Source organism: Melospiza georgiana, chromosome 3 (assembly GCF_028018845.1).
Source record: "Melospiza georgiana isolate bMelGeo1 chromosome 3, bMelGeo1.pri, whole genome shotgun sequence".
Lineage (NCBI taxonomy): Eukaryota > Metazoa > Chordata > Aves > Passeriformes > Passerellidae > Melospiza > Melospiza georgiana.
Genome location: NC_080432.1, coordinates 104,107,914 through 104,122,503, shown reverse-complemented (window position 1 = coordinate 104,122,503; position 14,590 = coordinate 104,107,914). Strand labels below are relative to the sequence as shown.

The 14,590-nt window shown below is 39.8% G+C and overlaps 1 protein-coding gene across 5 annotated transcripts in view; it reads left to right on the top strand.

Annotated features, from left to right (window-relative positions):
- DOP1A (DOP1 leucine zipper like protein A) overlaps nucleotides 1-14,535 on the top strand; it is a 60,726-nt gene extending 46,191 nt beyond the window's left edge. For 3 of the 5 annotated variants that reach the window (XM_058021642.1, XM_058021643.1, XM_058021641.1), the window contains 13 exons: nucleotides 290-356; nucleotides 1,108-1,252; nucleotides 1,495-1,574; nucleotides 2,111-2,220; nucleotides 2,385-2,534; nucleotides 3,817-3,878; nucleotides 5,064-5,216; nucleotides 6,488-6,624; nucleotides 7,922-7,977; nucleotides 8,868-9,032; nucleotides 9,987-10,116; nucleotides 12,033-12,092; nucleotides 14,185-14,535. In XM_058021642.1, the coding sequence (XP_057877625.1) occupies nucleotides 290-356; nucleotides 1,108-1,252; nucleotides 1,495-1,574; nucleotides 2,111-2,220; nucleotides 2,385-2,534; nucleotides 3,817-3,878; nucleotides 5,064-5,216; nucleotides 6,488-6,624; nucleotides 7,922-7,977; nucleotides 8,868-9,032; nucleotides 9,987-10,116; nucleotides 12,033-12,092; nucleotides 14,185-14,490 (1,621 nt within the window). In that variant the 3' untranslated portion in view covers nucleotides 14,491-14,535. The remainder of the gene's footprint in view (nucleotides 1-289; nucleotides 357-1,107; nucleotides 1,253-1,494; nucleotides 1,575-2,110; nucleotides 2,221-2,384; nucleotides 2,535-3,816; nucleotides 3,879-5,063; nucleotides 5,217-6,487; nucleotides 6,625-7,921; nucleotides 7,978-8,867; nucleotides 9,033-9,986; nucleotides 10,117-12,032; nucleotides 12,093-14,184) is intronic. The other 2 variants (XM_058021645.1, XM_058021644.1) reach the window with 1 other exon arrangement.
- Nucleotides 14,536-14,590: the final 55 nt, after the last annotated feature.

The window sequence follows — 14,590 nt, the reverse complement described above, 5'->3', positions numbered from 1 at the left end:
CAAGGACCAATTTCTTCAATATTTTGAATTTATCTTCCCTAGTAAACTGCCTCTGAAGATATTTTTGTATATAATCAAGTAAAACCTGTTCTTGGTAAACTCTAATGATAAAAATTACCTTAAGGAACTTATAAAGATGTTTCCTGGAATATTGATAAGTAGCAATCCCTGTGGGTTTAGTAATTAAATATTGCACAAATAAATGTCTTCAGATTTGTCCTAATTCTGAAAACTGCTGAATAATGTATTATGAGAAGAAAATCCATATTCAACTTCTGTATTTTTTCAGTGTTCTTAATGAGTTCATCATGAAAAACCCAAGTCTGGAGAATAAGAAAGATCAAAGAGATCTACAGGTAAGAAATCTGTTGTATGTGTCTTTTTAAAGTAACTGAACAATAAATCATAGAATCAGAGACCTGGTTTGGAAAGGGCCTTAAAGATCGTCCAGTTCCCAGCACAGGAAGGATACTGACCTCTTGGAGCAAGTCCAGAGGAGGGCCACCAAGTTGATTAGAGCAACCTCTCTTAAGAGAAAAGGCTGAAAGAATTTGGCTTGTTCAGCCTGGAAAAGGGAAGGCTTCCAGTACCTGGAGGAAGCCACAAGAAAGATGGAGAGGGACTGTTTACAAGAACATGCAGTGACAGGACAAGGAGGAATGGCTTAAAGTGAGATTAGATTCAGATTAGATATCAGGAAAAAAAATCTGTACTGTGAAGGTGGTGTGGCCCTGGAACTGCTTACCCAGAGAAGTTGCAGTTGCTGTCACTAGAATTGTTTAAGGCCACTTGGATGAGGTTCTGAACAGTTGGTTTAGTGTAAGGTGTCCATGTCCACGGCAGTGGGGTTGGAACTGGATGCTTGAATGTACTAGAAGTATTTGATATGAGTTCTGTAGTATGAAACTACTCTTAATTATCTTCTCGTTATATTTACAATTTTTTGAAAAAGCTCTTATTTTCTGTGAAGATATTAAAAACTGATAATATAGAAATTATTTGAAAGCAATTCTATATTTGGTTATATGGATTTTCTACATGTCAGAACAATGAATACAGCCCTTCTGCACAAAGTTCTTAAAATGCTTGGGACTTTTTTTCTACCAGGATGTCACACACAAGATAGTGGATGCCATTGGGGCAATTGCTGGGTCTTCCTTAGAACAGACCACTTGGCTAAGACGAAACTTAGAGGTTAAGCCTTCCCCCAAGATTATGGTTGATGGAAACAACTTAGAATCAGATGTTGAAGGTAGGTCCATTTTCATCTTTATTTGAAACAAAACATTAGTTTTCATGGTAAAATTAATGAAGACAACAGCTTTGCTATATTTGAATGTATGTAAAATTCTTCAGTATTGGTCTAGCACTAATGTGTCTGGAAAGCTTGTGCATCTTCAAAATACATCTTTTTAAAACATGCTGTAAGTTAAATAATGGCCTGAGAAAACTAACTTTGGACTTTTTTTAATTGTTGTTATTATCTTCATTTAGATATGCTGTCTCCAGCAATGGAAACTTCAAATATAACTCCATCTGTTTATAGTGTCCATGCATTGACCTTACTTTCTGAGGTAAATGTTTCCTTGGAGATAATGAATAGTGTCTTTTAATACACTTCTATATTGTGAAAAGCTTTGGACTAGAAGCTTGGAGAAGGAGATTTAATGGGAAACACTGATGTGAATGGACTCTGGGTCTTGTCACATGAAAGTTTGTTACTAACCCATTGAGATGGATGAGGTATAAAGCATGGCCTTTCAGGTGTGTAGTGTAGCCAGCTTTTTTGATGGTAAGCTTTGTGTGTTTATCTTTGTGTTACATCTTAGTTACTGCTGATAATTGCAGTCAGTCTTTGAATTCTTTCTTTGTAGTTTATTCTCTAGAGTGCTTTAATCAGGAGTTTGTTCTTCTGTGCTTCTAACACCTTAATGTGTTATAAAAATGATGGAATCTTTATACTCTGGATTTGCATGGTACCTGAAATGTGATCACTTCTATCATAAATTGAATGTTCAGTAAAAACATTACATCCACCAAAAAAATGTTGAATGGTATGTTAAAAGCAATTTAAGAATGCATTATAACATATCTTCCTCTCATTTTATAGGTTTTGGCTCATCTCCTGGACATGGTTTTCTACAGTGATGAAAAAGAGAGAGTTATTCCTTTGCTTGTAAATATTATGCACTATGTTGTGCCCTACCTCCGTAATCACAGGTATCTTTAGTTTATTGAATGGATGTAGAAGATGCCTACAGCCCGTAGAAATTTGGCTGGTGGCATTTTAAGTTGAAATAGGCACGATAAGGATTAGGTGTCTGTCAAACTTTCTATAGAGCAACAACTCAAAATTGGTTTATATTGAATTTTTCTTTGTTTAGTGCTCACAACGCATCCAGCTATCGAGCTTGTGTCCAGTTACTGAGCAGTCTTAGTGGATATCAGTATACAAGAAGAGCATGGAAAAAGGAAGCCTTTGACCTCTTTATGGATTCCAGTTTCTTCCAGATGGATGCTTCCTGTGTTAACCAGTAAGACTTTATTTTTCTTGTTGCTACCGATGGTCCTTACAAATTTTACGTATTCCATTAACATAGGGACTAAAATTTCCCAATAGATCTTTACAGAGAGAAATAGAGATTTTCTATGGTTTAGATTACCACATGAAATATGAAATTGATATGAGGTATATTTCTATGCACAAATCTATTTTTAAAAATAATTTTCTTAAAATTTAAAAAAAATTGTGAGGAAAACATTGTTAGCATTTTGTAGAAACCTCAAATGATTTGCATTGCAAAAGACCTTAAAGATGGTCTAGTTCTAATACACCTGCCATGGGCAGGGACACCTTCCTGCTCTGAGACCAGGTTGCTCAGAGCACCATCCAACCTGGCCTTGAGCACTTCAAGGGATGGGGCATCCACAGCCTCACCAGGCAACCTGTGCCAGGACATCATGACCCTCACAATAAAGAATTCCTTCCAAGTATCTAAATCTGTCCTCTTTAAAAGTGGGATTACTTTACTTTAAAAGTAATTCCCTCTTGTCCTATCAGTCCATGCCCTTGTGAAAAGTCACTTTCAGCTTTCTGGAGGGTCTTTAGGTACTGGAAAGCTGTTAGAAGATCTCCCTGAAGCCTTCTCTTTTCCAGTCTGAAAAACCCCAGCTCTCAGCCTGTCTTCATAGGAGAGGTGCTCCAGCCCTCTGATCATCTTTGTGATCCTCCCATAGACCTCTTCAAAGGAGTCCCTATCCTTCTTATGCTGGGGGTCCCAGTGCTAGATACAGTACTCCAAGTGGGGTCTTACCAGAGCAAGGCAGAATCACCTCCCTTGATCTCTTGGCCATGCTCCTGGTGCAAACCTGGATGCAGTTGCCCTTCTGGGCTGTGAGCACACATTGGCAGATAAAATTCAGTTTTTCATCTTCATCCACCAGCAGCCGCGTGTCCTTCTCCTCAGAGCTGTTCTCAGTATTCATTTTGTGCCCAGCTGGTATTTGTGCTTGGAGTTGCTCTGATCATTCTGCAGGACCTTGCACTTGGCCTCATACATCATGAGGTTTGCATGGACCCACTTCTTAAAACTGTCAGAGTCCCTCTGAATGGCATCCCTTATTTTCTTGGAGAAGGGTGTTCAAGAAACACAGTTTCAGATCACATAACACCAAGTAAATGGTACCTTATGAGGCAGAGAGCTTGGATTGGAAGTTTTAGCCTAAATTGAAAGAGCAGAAAAAAATTGCAAATGTTCCTGAAAATTCTTGCTTTTTTCTTGCTTTTCTGATTTGTGTATGATTTTTCTCTTTTAGTTGGAGAGCTATTATGGATAATTTGATGACACATGACAAAACCACGTTTAGAGATTTGATGAGTAAGTATTGATATAGAGGTGACTTCTCTGCAGTATAAACATTAAATAAATGAAAAATAAGTGTCTTAAAGAGAACACTTGCTCAACATTTCTTCCAATTTGATTTATTCAGTGTTTTTCATGTTTTCATTGACTATTCATTTCTGGAGCTCCATAAATAACCCAAAGTGAGAGAATTTTATACCATCCTGGCACACAGTGAATTTTGCCTATAGGGCTAACCTGATTAAGCAGAGTGGGTGGGGGTGGTTTTTTGTTGGTTTGGGTTTGAAGATCTGACACTAACTGTTTAAAAAAAATTATTTTGCACTTTATAATTTTTTGAGCATCAATACATGCAATTTTTTTTTTAAAAAATGGCTGAACTCTTTCCCAAAAGCCCCTAAACCCAGCCATTATTGTGTATGCTTACATGATTTCCTTCAACTTTTACTTTGAATTTCTGGTTACGGATTCAAATTGCAAACCATACATCATCTTAACACCTGCTTTCAAACCCCAATATTGCAAAGAAAGAGTTATTTGTGCAGAAGGGAAATTCATCAGCTCTTGGCTGCTGTTGTGGTGTGCTGTAATGTCCCATTTTGGCCTTCCAGGTCATTTCCCCAAGTGTGCCTATGCCTCTCTCCCTTCCCCCTTGCCCCCATGCTGAGTGAGTCCTGTCAATCAGGCTGAACATTCCAGCAAGGCGTCGTGTGGTTGGTCAAGTTCAAAGGATGCCCCTATGCCCAGAGGTCATTGGCCTGTCTGGGTGTCATCTTCCCCTGAGACCCTGCCCCTCTCACCTGGTTGGTGGCTCACCTGTACCTCCCCTCCCCCTGTCCCTGAGCTTAAAAAGGTGATCAGACCATGCAGTCATGGTTCTGTTGGAGCAGCTCCTCACGTTCAGACCTCTGTAACCATGGAATAAACCTCTGGACATTAAACCCTCCAGCAGAATCCTCTCCTTTTTCTCTCCACCATCGCCTGAAACCATTCCTCCTGAGGTAAACGGGGTTCCTAACAAGCCTGGACTTGTTCAGTGCCCAGCTGCAACCACCAGCAAGCCAAGGTATCTCTGGGGTGATACACCGCAGCTGCTGCCTTTGGCCCAGCAGCGAGGATCAGACTGGCCCAGGCACAATCTAACTGGTGATATTGGGAGCTACTTTTCCAATAGGCTGCACTTTCCCTGTTCTCTTTCAGCACGAGTGGCTGTGGCCCAGAGCAGCTCCCTCAATCTGTTTGCTAACAGAGAGGCGGAGCTGGAGCAGCGCGCCATGCTCCTCAAGAGACTCGCCTTCGCCATTTTCAGCAGCGAGATCGACCAGTACCAGAAATACCTGCCCGACATACAAGGTCAGTAAACGTGTATCATTGAGGGACTTCTTCCTGTTAGCTGTGCAATGCTTGTGTGACAGTAACAGCAGGCTAAATTTTTGTGCTGCAAGATCAGTGTGAGATAGTGTTTCCATAGCTGAAACAAAGTTTCTGCAGCTTTTGGTTAAAATGTTTTCAGTCTTGAATTACTACAAGATGTGTGGGTTTTGTGGTTGCCAGTTGACTTTAATCCAGATAATTTCTCTGATCTGTCATTTTATTCCTTGATCAATATCCTTGGACACCTGCACAATATGTGTTGACATGAACATCTGAGGTACCAAAACCTATCAATTAGGGAGAAATAGGAAAAATGACCTTTACATTTTGAATTCTTGACTTCTTTTGCTGGTATTTTTTCCTCAGTTCAGTTTATCTGTCATATTTATATCATTGAAGTTTATTTCTTACAATGAACCTTTACCTTAAGTGACTGGGAATGGAAACTGCTTGGATCTTCCTTTTAAGATGATGCTAATAGTTAGCAGCAGCTTTTAGATGTATCATTTTTTCATGGCACCAAAGGGACACTTTGGTCTCTTCTTCTATATGGAAAATCAGTTGCAGCAACTTTTTTGTTTTATTTGTTCTAGAATCTATTTTTATTTGTTTATATTTATTTTTGAAATTTAGTTATATTTAATTTTAATTAAGAATGTTTGGGTTGTTGGTTGGTTTTTTTTGTTTTTCTTTTAATTTCCAGTTGAGTCAGTAGCTGAGATTACCATGTTCATGGAATAAGATGATTTTACTGGTCTGAACTGCAACATGCATGTGTGCTGGTTGGACTGCAAAATTTCATTTTGTCTGCCTCTGTATATAGAGGTGATCATAATTCAATAAAACCATATCATCCCTTTGTAGTTTCTCAAGTGTTGTGATGGTGCAGTGTTTTAATAACAATAATACATCTGAGTTCAGGCTGATTTTGTATTGTTTGGAATCTGTTAACTCGTCCTGCTGTAATGGGTGAAACTCTGCATAAGATAAGCAAAGTTCTCAGATGCACTATTGCATTTATGTAGAGAACCTACCCAAAATAGGCAACTTCACTCTTTATAGGTTTCTCTATTTTGTTCCTTCTTTGGTGGAGTGGTTATTTCTTTATGTTGACAGAATAAAACCAGTAAATTACTGGAACAGTACCATGGCAGATACTTAAAGTGAACATTTAAAGTAAAGAAGAGAAGGAGAAAATTCTCATTGGAATTATTCTGAACTGAGGGATCCTTCTTGGCTTTTTGTTTCAGAAAGGCTGGTAGAAAGTCTCCGGTTGCCACAGGTGCCCACCCTTCATTCCCAAGTGTTCCTGTTTTTCAGAGTATTACTTTTAAGAATGTCTCCACAGCACCTTACCTCACTTTGGCCAACCATGATCACTGAACTGGTGAGTTGCAGGTGTCATTCATTATTTAGAAGACTGGTGGACATCTGAGACACAGCCTCGCTCCTCCTCAAGATTTTTAATAAAATCTCTTCTAGAGATTGTACAAATAAATGTGCAATGGTCACAAACTGAAAGCTGACTTATTTTCATAGTCCTCATGTCTGTTTTTTGTGATGAAATTTAATGTCTGTTAGTTTAGACTGTTTCAGCTGTCTCCTGAATTAAATTTGCATTTGCCCTCATTGTTCCCTACTTGAATCCTACTTCAATTTCTGCTTATGTATGTGTACCCTGTCCACCACTCCCACTCCTGCTCTTCTTTTTCAGTGTTCCCTGTTTCTATTTTCCTGGTCATTCTTCTTACAGCAATGGGGTTGAGAATCCATGTATAGGAGTCAGAATCAATGTTTTATTGGCAATTGATGGTCATTCAGGTCACATTGTGACTACATGTTGTAACTAGATTTATACAAGGCTTGGCTCAGATTTCTTCTTTCTCATTTTACTCTTCATAACAAAACAGTGAAAATATTTGTTTCCAGAGTTTCTGCCTGCAGAATCTCCTGTGTTGGCTGTTTGACACACTCTTTTGGGTTTCAGCTTTGGCAGTGGGAATGGAGGAGAGTGGTTGGTGCATGCTGTGATCCATTCAAGGAGCTATTCAAGGAGCTCCCAAGGAACTGAATAACAGAGAAAGCAAACCAGAATCATTGCTGTGATTAATTATATTTTCAATCTGCAGGTGCCTAATGTAGCCCATGAATAACCACAGAACCAAGCAATAGAAGGAGGAAAGCTATATAAAAGATTTTAAAGTGTGGTGTTTTAGCAATAGATGTATTTAATTTTAAGCCTGTCAATAGTATAAATTCTAGAAAACCCATTCTACTCAGTGTGGTCTTCTGACTCCTGTGCTGTGTCCTGGCCTTTACACAACTTACACAGTCTTGGAACTACTTTCAGTTAGCAGGACTGTGGTGCTTCTGGGAATCCACCCCTGAGCCTGACCTGCTCCATTAAACAATCCTTTATTCTCATTTAGTTTAGGTCTTGCTGTCTTTCTAGGTGGTGGAGGGGATTAGCCTTTGAGAGCTTTCCTGGCCATAAGAGACAGTTCCTTGTGGCCTTTGTGTTATTCAGGTTATATATAAGGGATGAGAGAGCTTTATGGTGCTGCTGTCCACTCATACAGGAAAGGAAATAAAGCTCCAAACTATTTGTCTAAGGCTTATTACTCAGGCTTTCCCAAGTCACAGTCCATTGAAAATAGTATTGAAATGTAACATTTGATCTTCAGGTGCAAGTGTTTTTACTGATGGAACAGGAGCTCACTGCTGATGAAGACATTTCCAGGTAAATGTATGAACTTCCTGCTTGTTTAACTTTATAAAAATTCCTTGGTATGCTGATGGGGAGTGGAGTAATTCTTTAAAATAATTTGTCTTAGAGCTGTTGAGCTCAAATGAGAAGGACAAGTAAAGGCTAGTTCAGTCTGCAGTACCAGGGACAGACTGTTCAGGACAAAACCAAAGAAGTTTTGCTGTCAGATTGATCATAAATCACTAAAGGAAATTATAAGATACAAGTGTCTGAGTTCTTACAATGCCTGCCAGACTAAAATGCACAGCTGCTGCAATTAAATTATGTGTGGCATGACTTACACCTTTTCTGTGTCATACACTTATTCTAAATAAGACTGATGCACCTTTTTCTTTGTCTAAATGAAAGCATAGTTCCTTCTCTTATTAGGTAAGTGAGATTGATAATTTTTCTTGTTTTATTATCCATTTTTATCTCCTCTGTTTTCTATACAGTGTGATCCAATTTCAGTCATTCCAGGAGGAGAGGCAGATTTCTCAAATGAGCCAGAGTTATTTGCCCAAGTTTTGCTCACTTTTTTCCTAGTTGTTTTGTTTTTTGGAGAGTTTTTCCTTCAAATGAAGTAATAGCAACATGACTGACAATTTTAAACTTCCTCATAATTTGAATATGTGGGAAGAAGATACAGTGCAACACATTCATTATACACTGACATTTTATCACATATAAGTATAATATATATATATTTGTATATATGCATACAGAACTTCACTCATGGCACAGACTTGTGTTGGGATTCAATTTATGAATTCAGGATAATGCTGGTAAATAAAGAGTTGTGTGTAAAGGCAAGTAAGAAAAATAAGGTTTTCAATGTGGCAGAAGGTTGTTCTGACTCACTTCCCTTCTGTAATGTATTTTAGAACTTCTGGCCCATCTGTTGCTGGTTTGGAGACAACTTACACAGGTGGCAATGGTTTTTCCACATCCTACAACAGCCAGAGGTGGCTGAACCTGTATTTGTCTGCTTGTAAATTTCTGGACTTGGCTCTAGCTTTACCATCTGAAAACCTGCCTCAATTTCAGATGTGAGTAGAAAACATTGTCATTTAAGTTTTTGGATGTTTTTCCATGTCTTTTGGTAAAATTTTAGGATATAAAAGTGTTTGGTTTTCTGTTTCTCTTCTTTCTTTGGACTTCATCCAAGGCAGCCCATACTTCACTCCCTCACAGTATCTGAGTGGCCCCCAGGGGAAATGATGCTGCATATCAAATTAGTTCAAGCTGGTTTCATTTCGCCTGTGGCAAGAGATTTGCCACACTTGAGAGATCGTTAGTAGTAGTGATTTATTCAAGTATTTTGTTTTTAAAGTTCTTAGTTGCAGTAAAGCCTAAGAACTCAAAATACACCCACCCATCTCAGTGAGTAATGCATGAAATCAGAGCACTGCATGTCATGTCAGCATGACTTGCTTGAATTGCTCCTGCATAGTCTGTCTGGAAAATGTGGCAACAAACCTTCACAGAAGGGGGATCCCATAGGTTTTTATTGGTCAGTAGTGTGTACAAACTGCTTCCTCAGTGCCTCTGCAATCCTGTTCCATTGGGGAAAAAATGAATGCAAAACAACTGGCATTTGCTGGAGATCCTGGGAACGAGAGGCCACAAAGGACAAAAGAAAGTATCGTGCCTCTTCCTTTACACTGCACACTGGTGACTATGTGAGGGCTGCTGTCCTGGCACAGCTTTGTGGACATTTGGTCACCCCTAATTGTCCTGCAGTTCAAAAGACACTCATGTGGGTTGGAGACTGGAAGGATTTGTGCACACTGTGTCAGGCTGTGCCCTGTAGTATTTCTAAATCTAATGTTGAACATTTTTTTTCATTTATTTTTTCTTTTGAGGGTTGACTTGGATTTCTTTTTTCCTCTCTCTCTTTCTCTGATACTTCACTAGATTTCCTCATCCACTCATATTTTTGATTGCTCAAAAAGCCTGCGTGTTCAGTATGGATAACATCTGCTTGTGTTGTCTCATGGCAGGTATCGCTGGGCTTTTATCCCAGAAGCATCAGATGATTCAGGCTTGGAAGTCCGAAGGCAAGGAACACACCAGAGGGAATTCAAGCCCTATGTGGTGCGCCTGGCAAAGCTGCTGCGGAAAAAAGCAAAGGTATGGATGGTGCTTTCTGCTTTTGCTTTTCACTGAAGGGTTTCATGTACAGTAACACACAGCAGTGTTTGGGTTTGAATATTTTAATTTTTTAACAATGAAGAATGAAAAGGATTTATTTTTAGTGTAGGAGATTCCAGCTGGAGGAATCTCAAGTCAACATCAGGCAAAAAAAAAAACATGTAAGTGTAGAAAACAAACAAACAAAGAAGCCCCAGAGTGAATCAAACAAACCACAGAAAAATTTATAACCTGCTCTAGTCAAAATTATTATGATCACTGACTTTGGATTTCTAAATTAAAAGTATTATTTAAATAAAAAGTAAAATATGCTCCTTTATCTGATAATAACATAAACACTTAACATAAAATCACTTGCAGATAGCCAGTCATATATGTAGATACTAGTCTGACTACCTACTTTTTTGAAGTAGAAAACCAGTTTTGTTAATAACAATCAAAAATTTTAAAAAACTGTTGCATTATTAAACATGACAGAAATAAGAGTGTTGAGACTGAGCAGAGGCTAGAGCTGTGATGAACAGAAGAAGGCAGGAACAGTTCTGGGGAAATCTTGGCTGCACAGTTGGTAGAGTGGGAACAGAATGAGGGTTGTCATTATGTTGATGCATGGGATTTGTTAAACCCCAGTTTGTGGGGTTGGAGGCCTGATCTGCTGATGAAGCCGATGGAAGCTGGCCAAGCCCTGTCCCAGGGAGATCCCTTCTGCTGCCACCAAGTAAGAACTGTCAGATATTTTTTCTACTCCTGCTGTGAGGACAGAGCCCCCCTGGGGGCAGTTCACTGGGAAATGTTGATGGGTGAGCCAGGGAAGCAGGGAGGAAGTGCAAAGCCATATGGCAGAAAGTTTTGAAGTTTTATTCTCAGGTTTCTCTGTATAGATGGCTTTGTCAGGTCTGTAACAGTGGCAGCTTGCTGTAGCTACTGCATTTACAGTCTCTGATGTCTTCAGTGAGTAAAGGAACTGCTGAGATACAAGTGGCTACATTAAATTTAGGGATCACTTAGTGGCAGGCAGATCTGAACTATTGAAGCAAGGCTCACAATTATGGGGGATAAAACTAGAGTCTGAAGCATATCTGCATTTTGCATTTTATCATTTTTTTGAACCATGAAGATGAGGCTAAATTTCTCTTCTTGCATGTATAAAGGAGGAATGAGTCTTAACTGCCTGCTCCTCAGGCATAGCCTCTAACCCTGCTGTTCAATGTAGTAGTATCTGTTAGAAAGTTTTCACACTCCAGGTAATCTCTGTGCATGAATTTATACATCATGTGTGATTTATAAATAGACATGCTGCTGGTAAGTACTGTATGCTGAGATAGATGCCTGAAGTCAGGACTCCCACAGTATGCTTCAACAATTCAGAAAACTTCTTGGAATTTCTGGAACCCCTTAGTCATGGCAGCAGTTGCACACTGAACCATAGGTAGGTGTATAATGATGAGATAAACACAAGGTAATGAATATTGATTTCAGGCCATTTCCTCTTTATGCAGAGGAGAATACTATTACATATAGCTGTTGGGTTTTCTTAGAAAATAACTACAAAAATTGAGTGGATCCTTATTTTCCTTCAGGGCATTCTGACTCATGTTTATATTCATGTAGTATGGTGCTGCTCAAGCTCTGTTATCTGAGGGAAATGTGCTTAAAAACCTCCTTTGGCAGTGCTGGAAATAAACAGAGGCACAAACTGGCAGTGCTGGTTTTCTCTAGTAGTATCTTGGCCACTCTAGCTTGAGTCTGCCATTTCTGGATCACAGATTTGTTGGGGTGGGTGATGTTTCCAGCTGAAGCACAGCACCCAACCAAGCAACCGCACGGCCTTCACGGCAGAGTATTCTTCTCATATTTGAAATGCAGTCTGAAAGTTCTCCTCTTTCCTTCCACAGGACAAACAGGAGGACTTTAAGACGGTGGTTTTGGAGGGAATGGAGATGGCCAAGCATCAGGTGAGGGTGGCCTTTGATGCTTGAGTTGTGAAACAAGCTTGCCATAATAATACCATCACCTCAAGGCCCTGGGCACTATTTAGCATTCAGTAAGAACTAAGAGAAATCAGATTTTAATAGAACAAAGCTGAGAGAATTTTGAGGTATAAGAATCCTTATTTTTATAGATAACTTTAATTAAAAAAATTAAAAGCTTTAAATCTGGTTTCCTGTACAAAATATATTACAAAGAGCTGATGGTAGTTCTAAGAAGAATTATTGCAAATCATTATAAAATTAAATTGTGAAGTAATTTTAGTCAAACTGCAGGTGTGAAACACACAATCCCTGGTTGGTCTCCATCAAATTAACTGTTGTTTTAAGCATCCATGGAATTAATGGTGTTTGCTTAGCTGATACTGCCATGAGGCAATGGCTTGGACAGGTTGTACTTCATTGCTCAGAGCTGGAATTTGCACATGCACCCCATTTGGTTGGCTGCTGTGTGGCACTGACACTTGCTGTGTGCTGGGGACACATCCTGTCACCACTGGGTAATGCTAAGCATTGCACAGAAACAGTATGGAAGAAACTTCTCCTCCTTAATACAATTATAAGTTTTTTAAGGAGAAACTCTAAAACTTAGTAGCTTCTTTTAAAGAAGGTCGCATCAACAACTCCTTTTATATTGGAAATTTAGTCTTCCCATTGCTGTGGTTTGGTGTGAGCCTTTCTTTTCAGAAGACTTGTAAAGCTCAAATAGTGGTCTCCTGTGCCAGGGAGCCAAGCCACCAGATACATTCATACTGAATTTAAACCTAATTGGGGTTTGCAAAATGGATGCCCTGTAGGCTTCTCAATTGCAGGACAGTTGCTTCATTTAAAGGGCAAAACTTGTATTTGTTTAAGTATCATGTCTTGAAAAGAAAATCTATTTGCTCAAAGGCTGTGCAGTCAGTGATCCTTACCTCATCCTCTGCTCCCACTGCTGTCCTCTCCCCTTCATTCTTCTTTCATTACCAAGAGGACCCCCTGCCTCAGCCACAGGTGCTACCAGGACAGTGGGACAGGGCTGGTCCACAGGTGGCTCTTCTTGGTGAGGCCTTTTGTGCTTCTTTTCTCCTTCCTTGCAGAATAAAATCCAGTACTGCTGGAATTCTCCTTCATGGTAGAAGCTCTCTGTACTGGTTTGTCAGTAACAGAACAAACAAGGTGTTTCTAGTGGTGATAGTACCTAAGTGTCTAGATTGGAGCATGGTTTTTGACTCAGAGATAAAGGAAATAGGGAAGAACTGTATAAGAACCTGGATGTTGGTGCTCAGGTACTTCATATGCAGATATTCAAGGCAGCCCTAAGCAGGGTTACAGCAGAGTGCTGCTGCTGCTGGGCATCTGGTGTGTGACTGCTGCCTTCACCTGTGGGGTTCCCGAAATTCTTTCCTTTGACATTCCCCCCATGAAATGGAAGGAACATAATAACTGAGTTCTTCTGAGAATACACAATGAGTAACTGAGCCATTTTCCTCTGAGAACAACTTCAAGTGTTTCTCAGAATGTCTGTGTGTGTTACTTGTGATACTAATAATAGCACTGCTTTTTGCCCTTCCCAAAAACTCTGATCTCAAGCTGCAAAGTGAAAATGCTTTGGATCTGTTTTAACCTCCTCTGGGGTTTATCATCACTGATGCTGGCAGTTATCAGCTGGTGAAGTGAGTGTGTGTCACAGGAGAAGAGTCTGTTTTGGAAAGCAGCTGAAGAAGCTCACAACTTCAGCTTGGGCCATCTGTGCTGCCCACAGGATGCTGTGTGGTGGGGGCTGCCTTGCTTTGGGACAGCCCTGGGCTGAGGTGTTGGACTCGAAGGCTCACTGTGACTCTTCCATGAGCATCAGCTGACTGCCACCTGTACACTCCCAACCATTGCCTCTGCAGGGCATGGTGAGGGGGAGCAGAGAACCAGCTCTGGAAGCTCCCCTTTAGCATTGGTGTCTTTTCTGGATAGGACAAATGGTTTTGGACTTTAGAGAAGTACTATATTATACATTAGTCTTACGTTTTCACCTGTGCTTTTAATGTCTTGTCCTGTATTATTTCCCACCTCTCTGTATTTGCAGAAAAACCCAGAGGAGGATGGCTCAGGGAAAACACTAAGCTGGGAACCAGGTCACTTGCTTTTAACCATCTACACCGTTCGCAGCATTGAGCAGCTCTTGCCTTTCTTCAATGTACTCAGCCAAGTTTTTAACAGCAAAGTCACAAGCAGATGTGTTGGACACTCAGGGAGCCCTGTCCTCTACCCCAACTGTTTTCCAAGTAAGGACATAAAAATGGAGAACCTCAAGACCTTCTCCAGCAAAGCAAGACAGAAGATAGAAGAAATGGTTGAGAAGGATTTTCTTGAAGGCATCATAAAATCATGAACCAAACTGGTACTACTCAGCCTATATGTAGTGTAACTATTTAAATGAAATATTGTATCTTTCTCAGTTGTATAGTATTCTTTTCTTATTTTGTATGTAA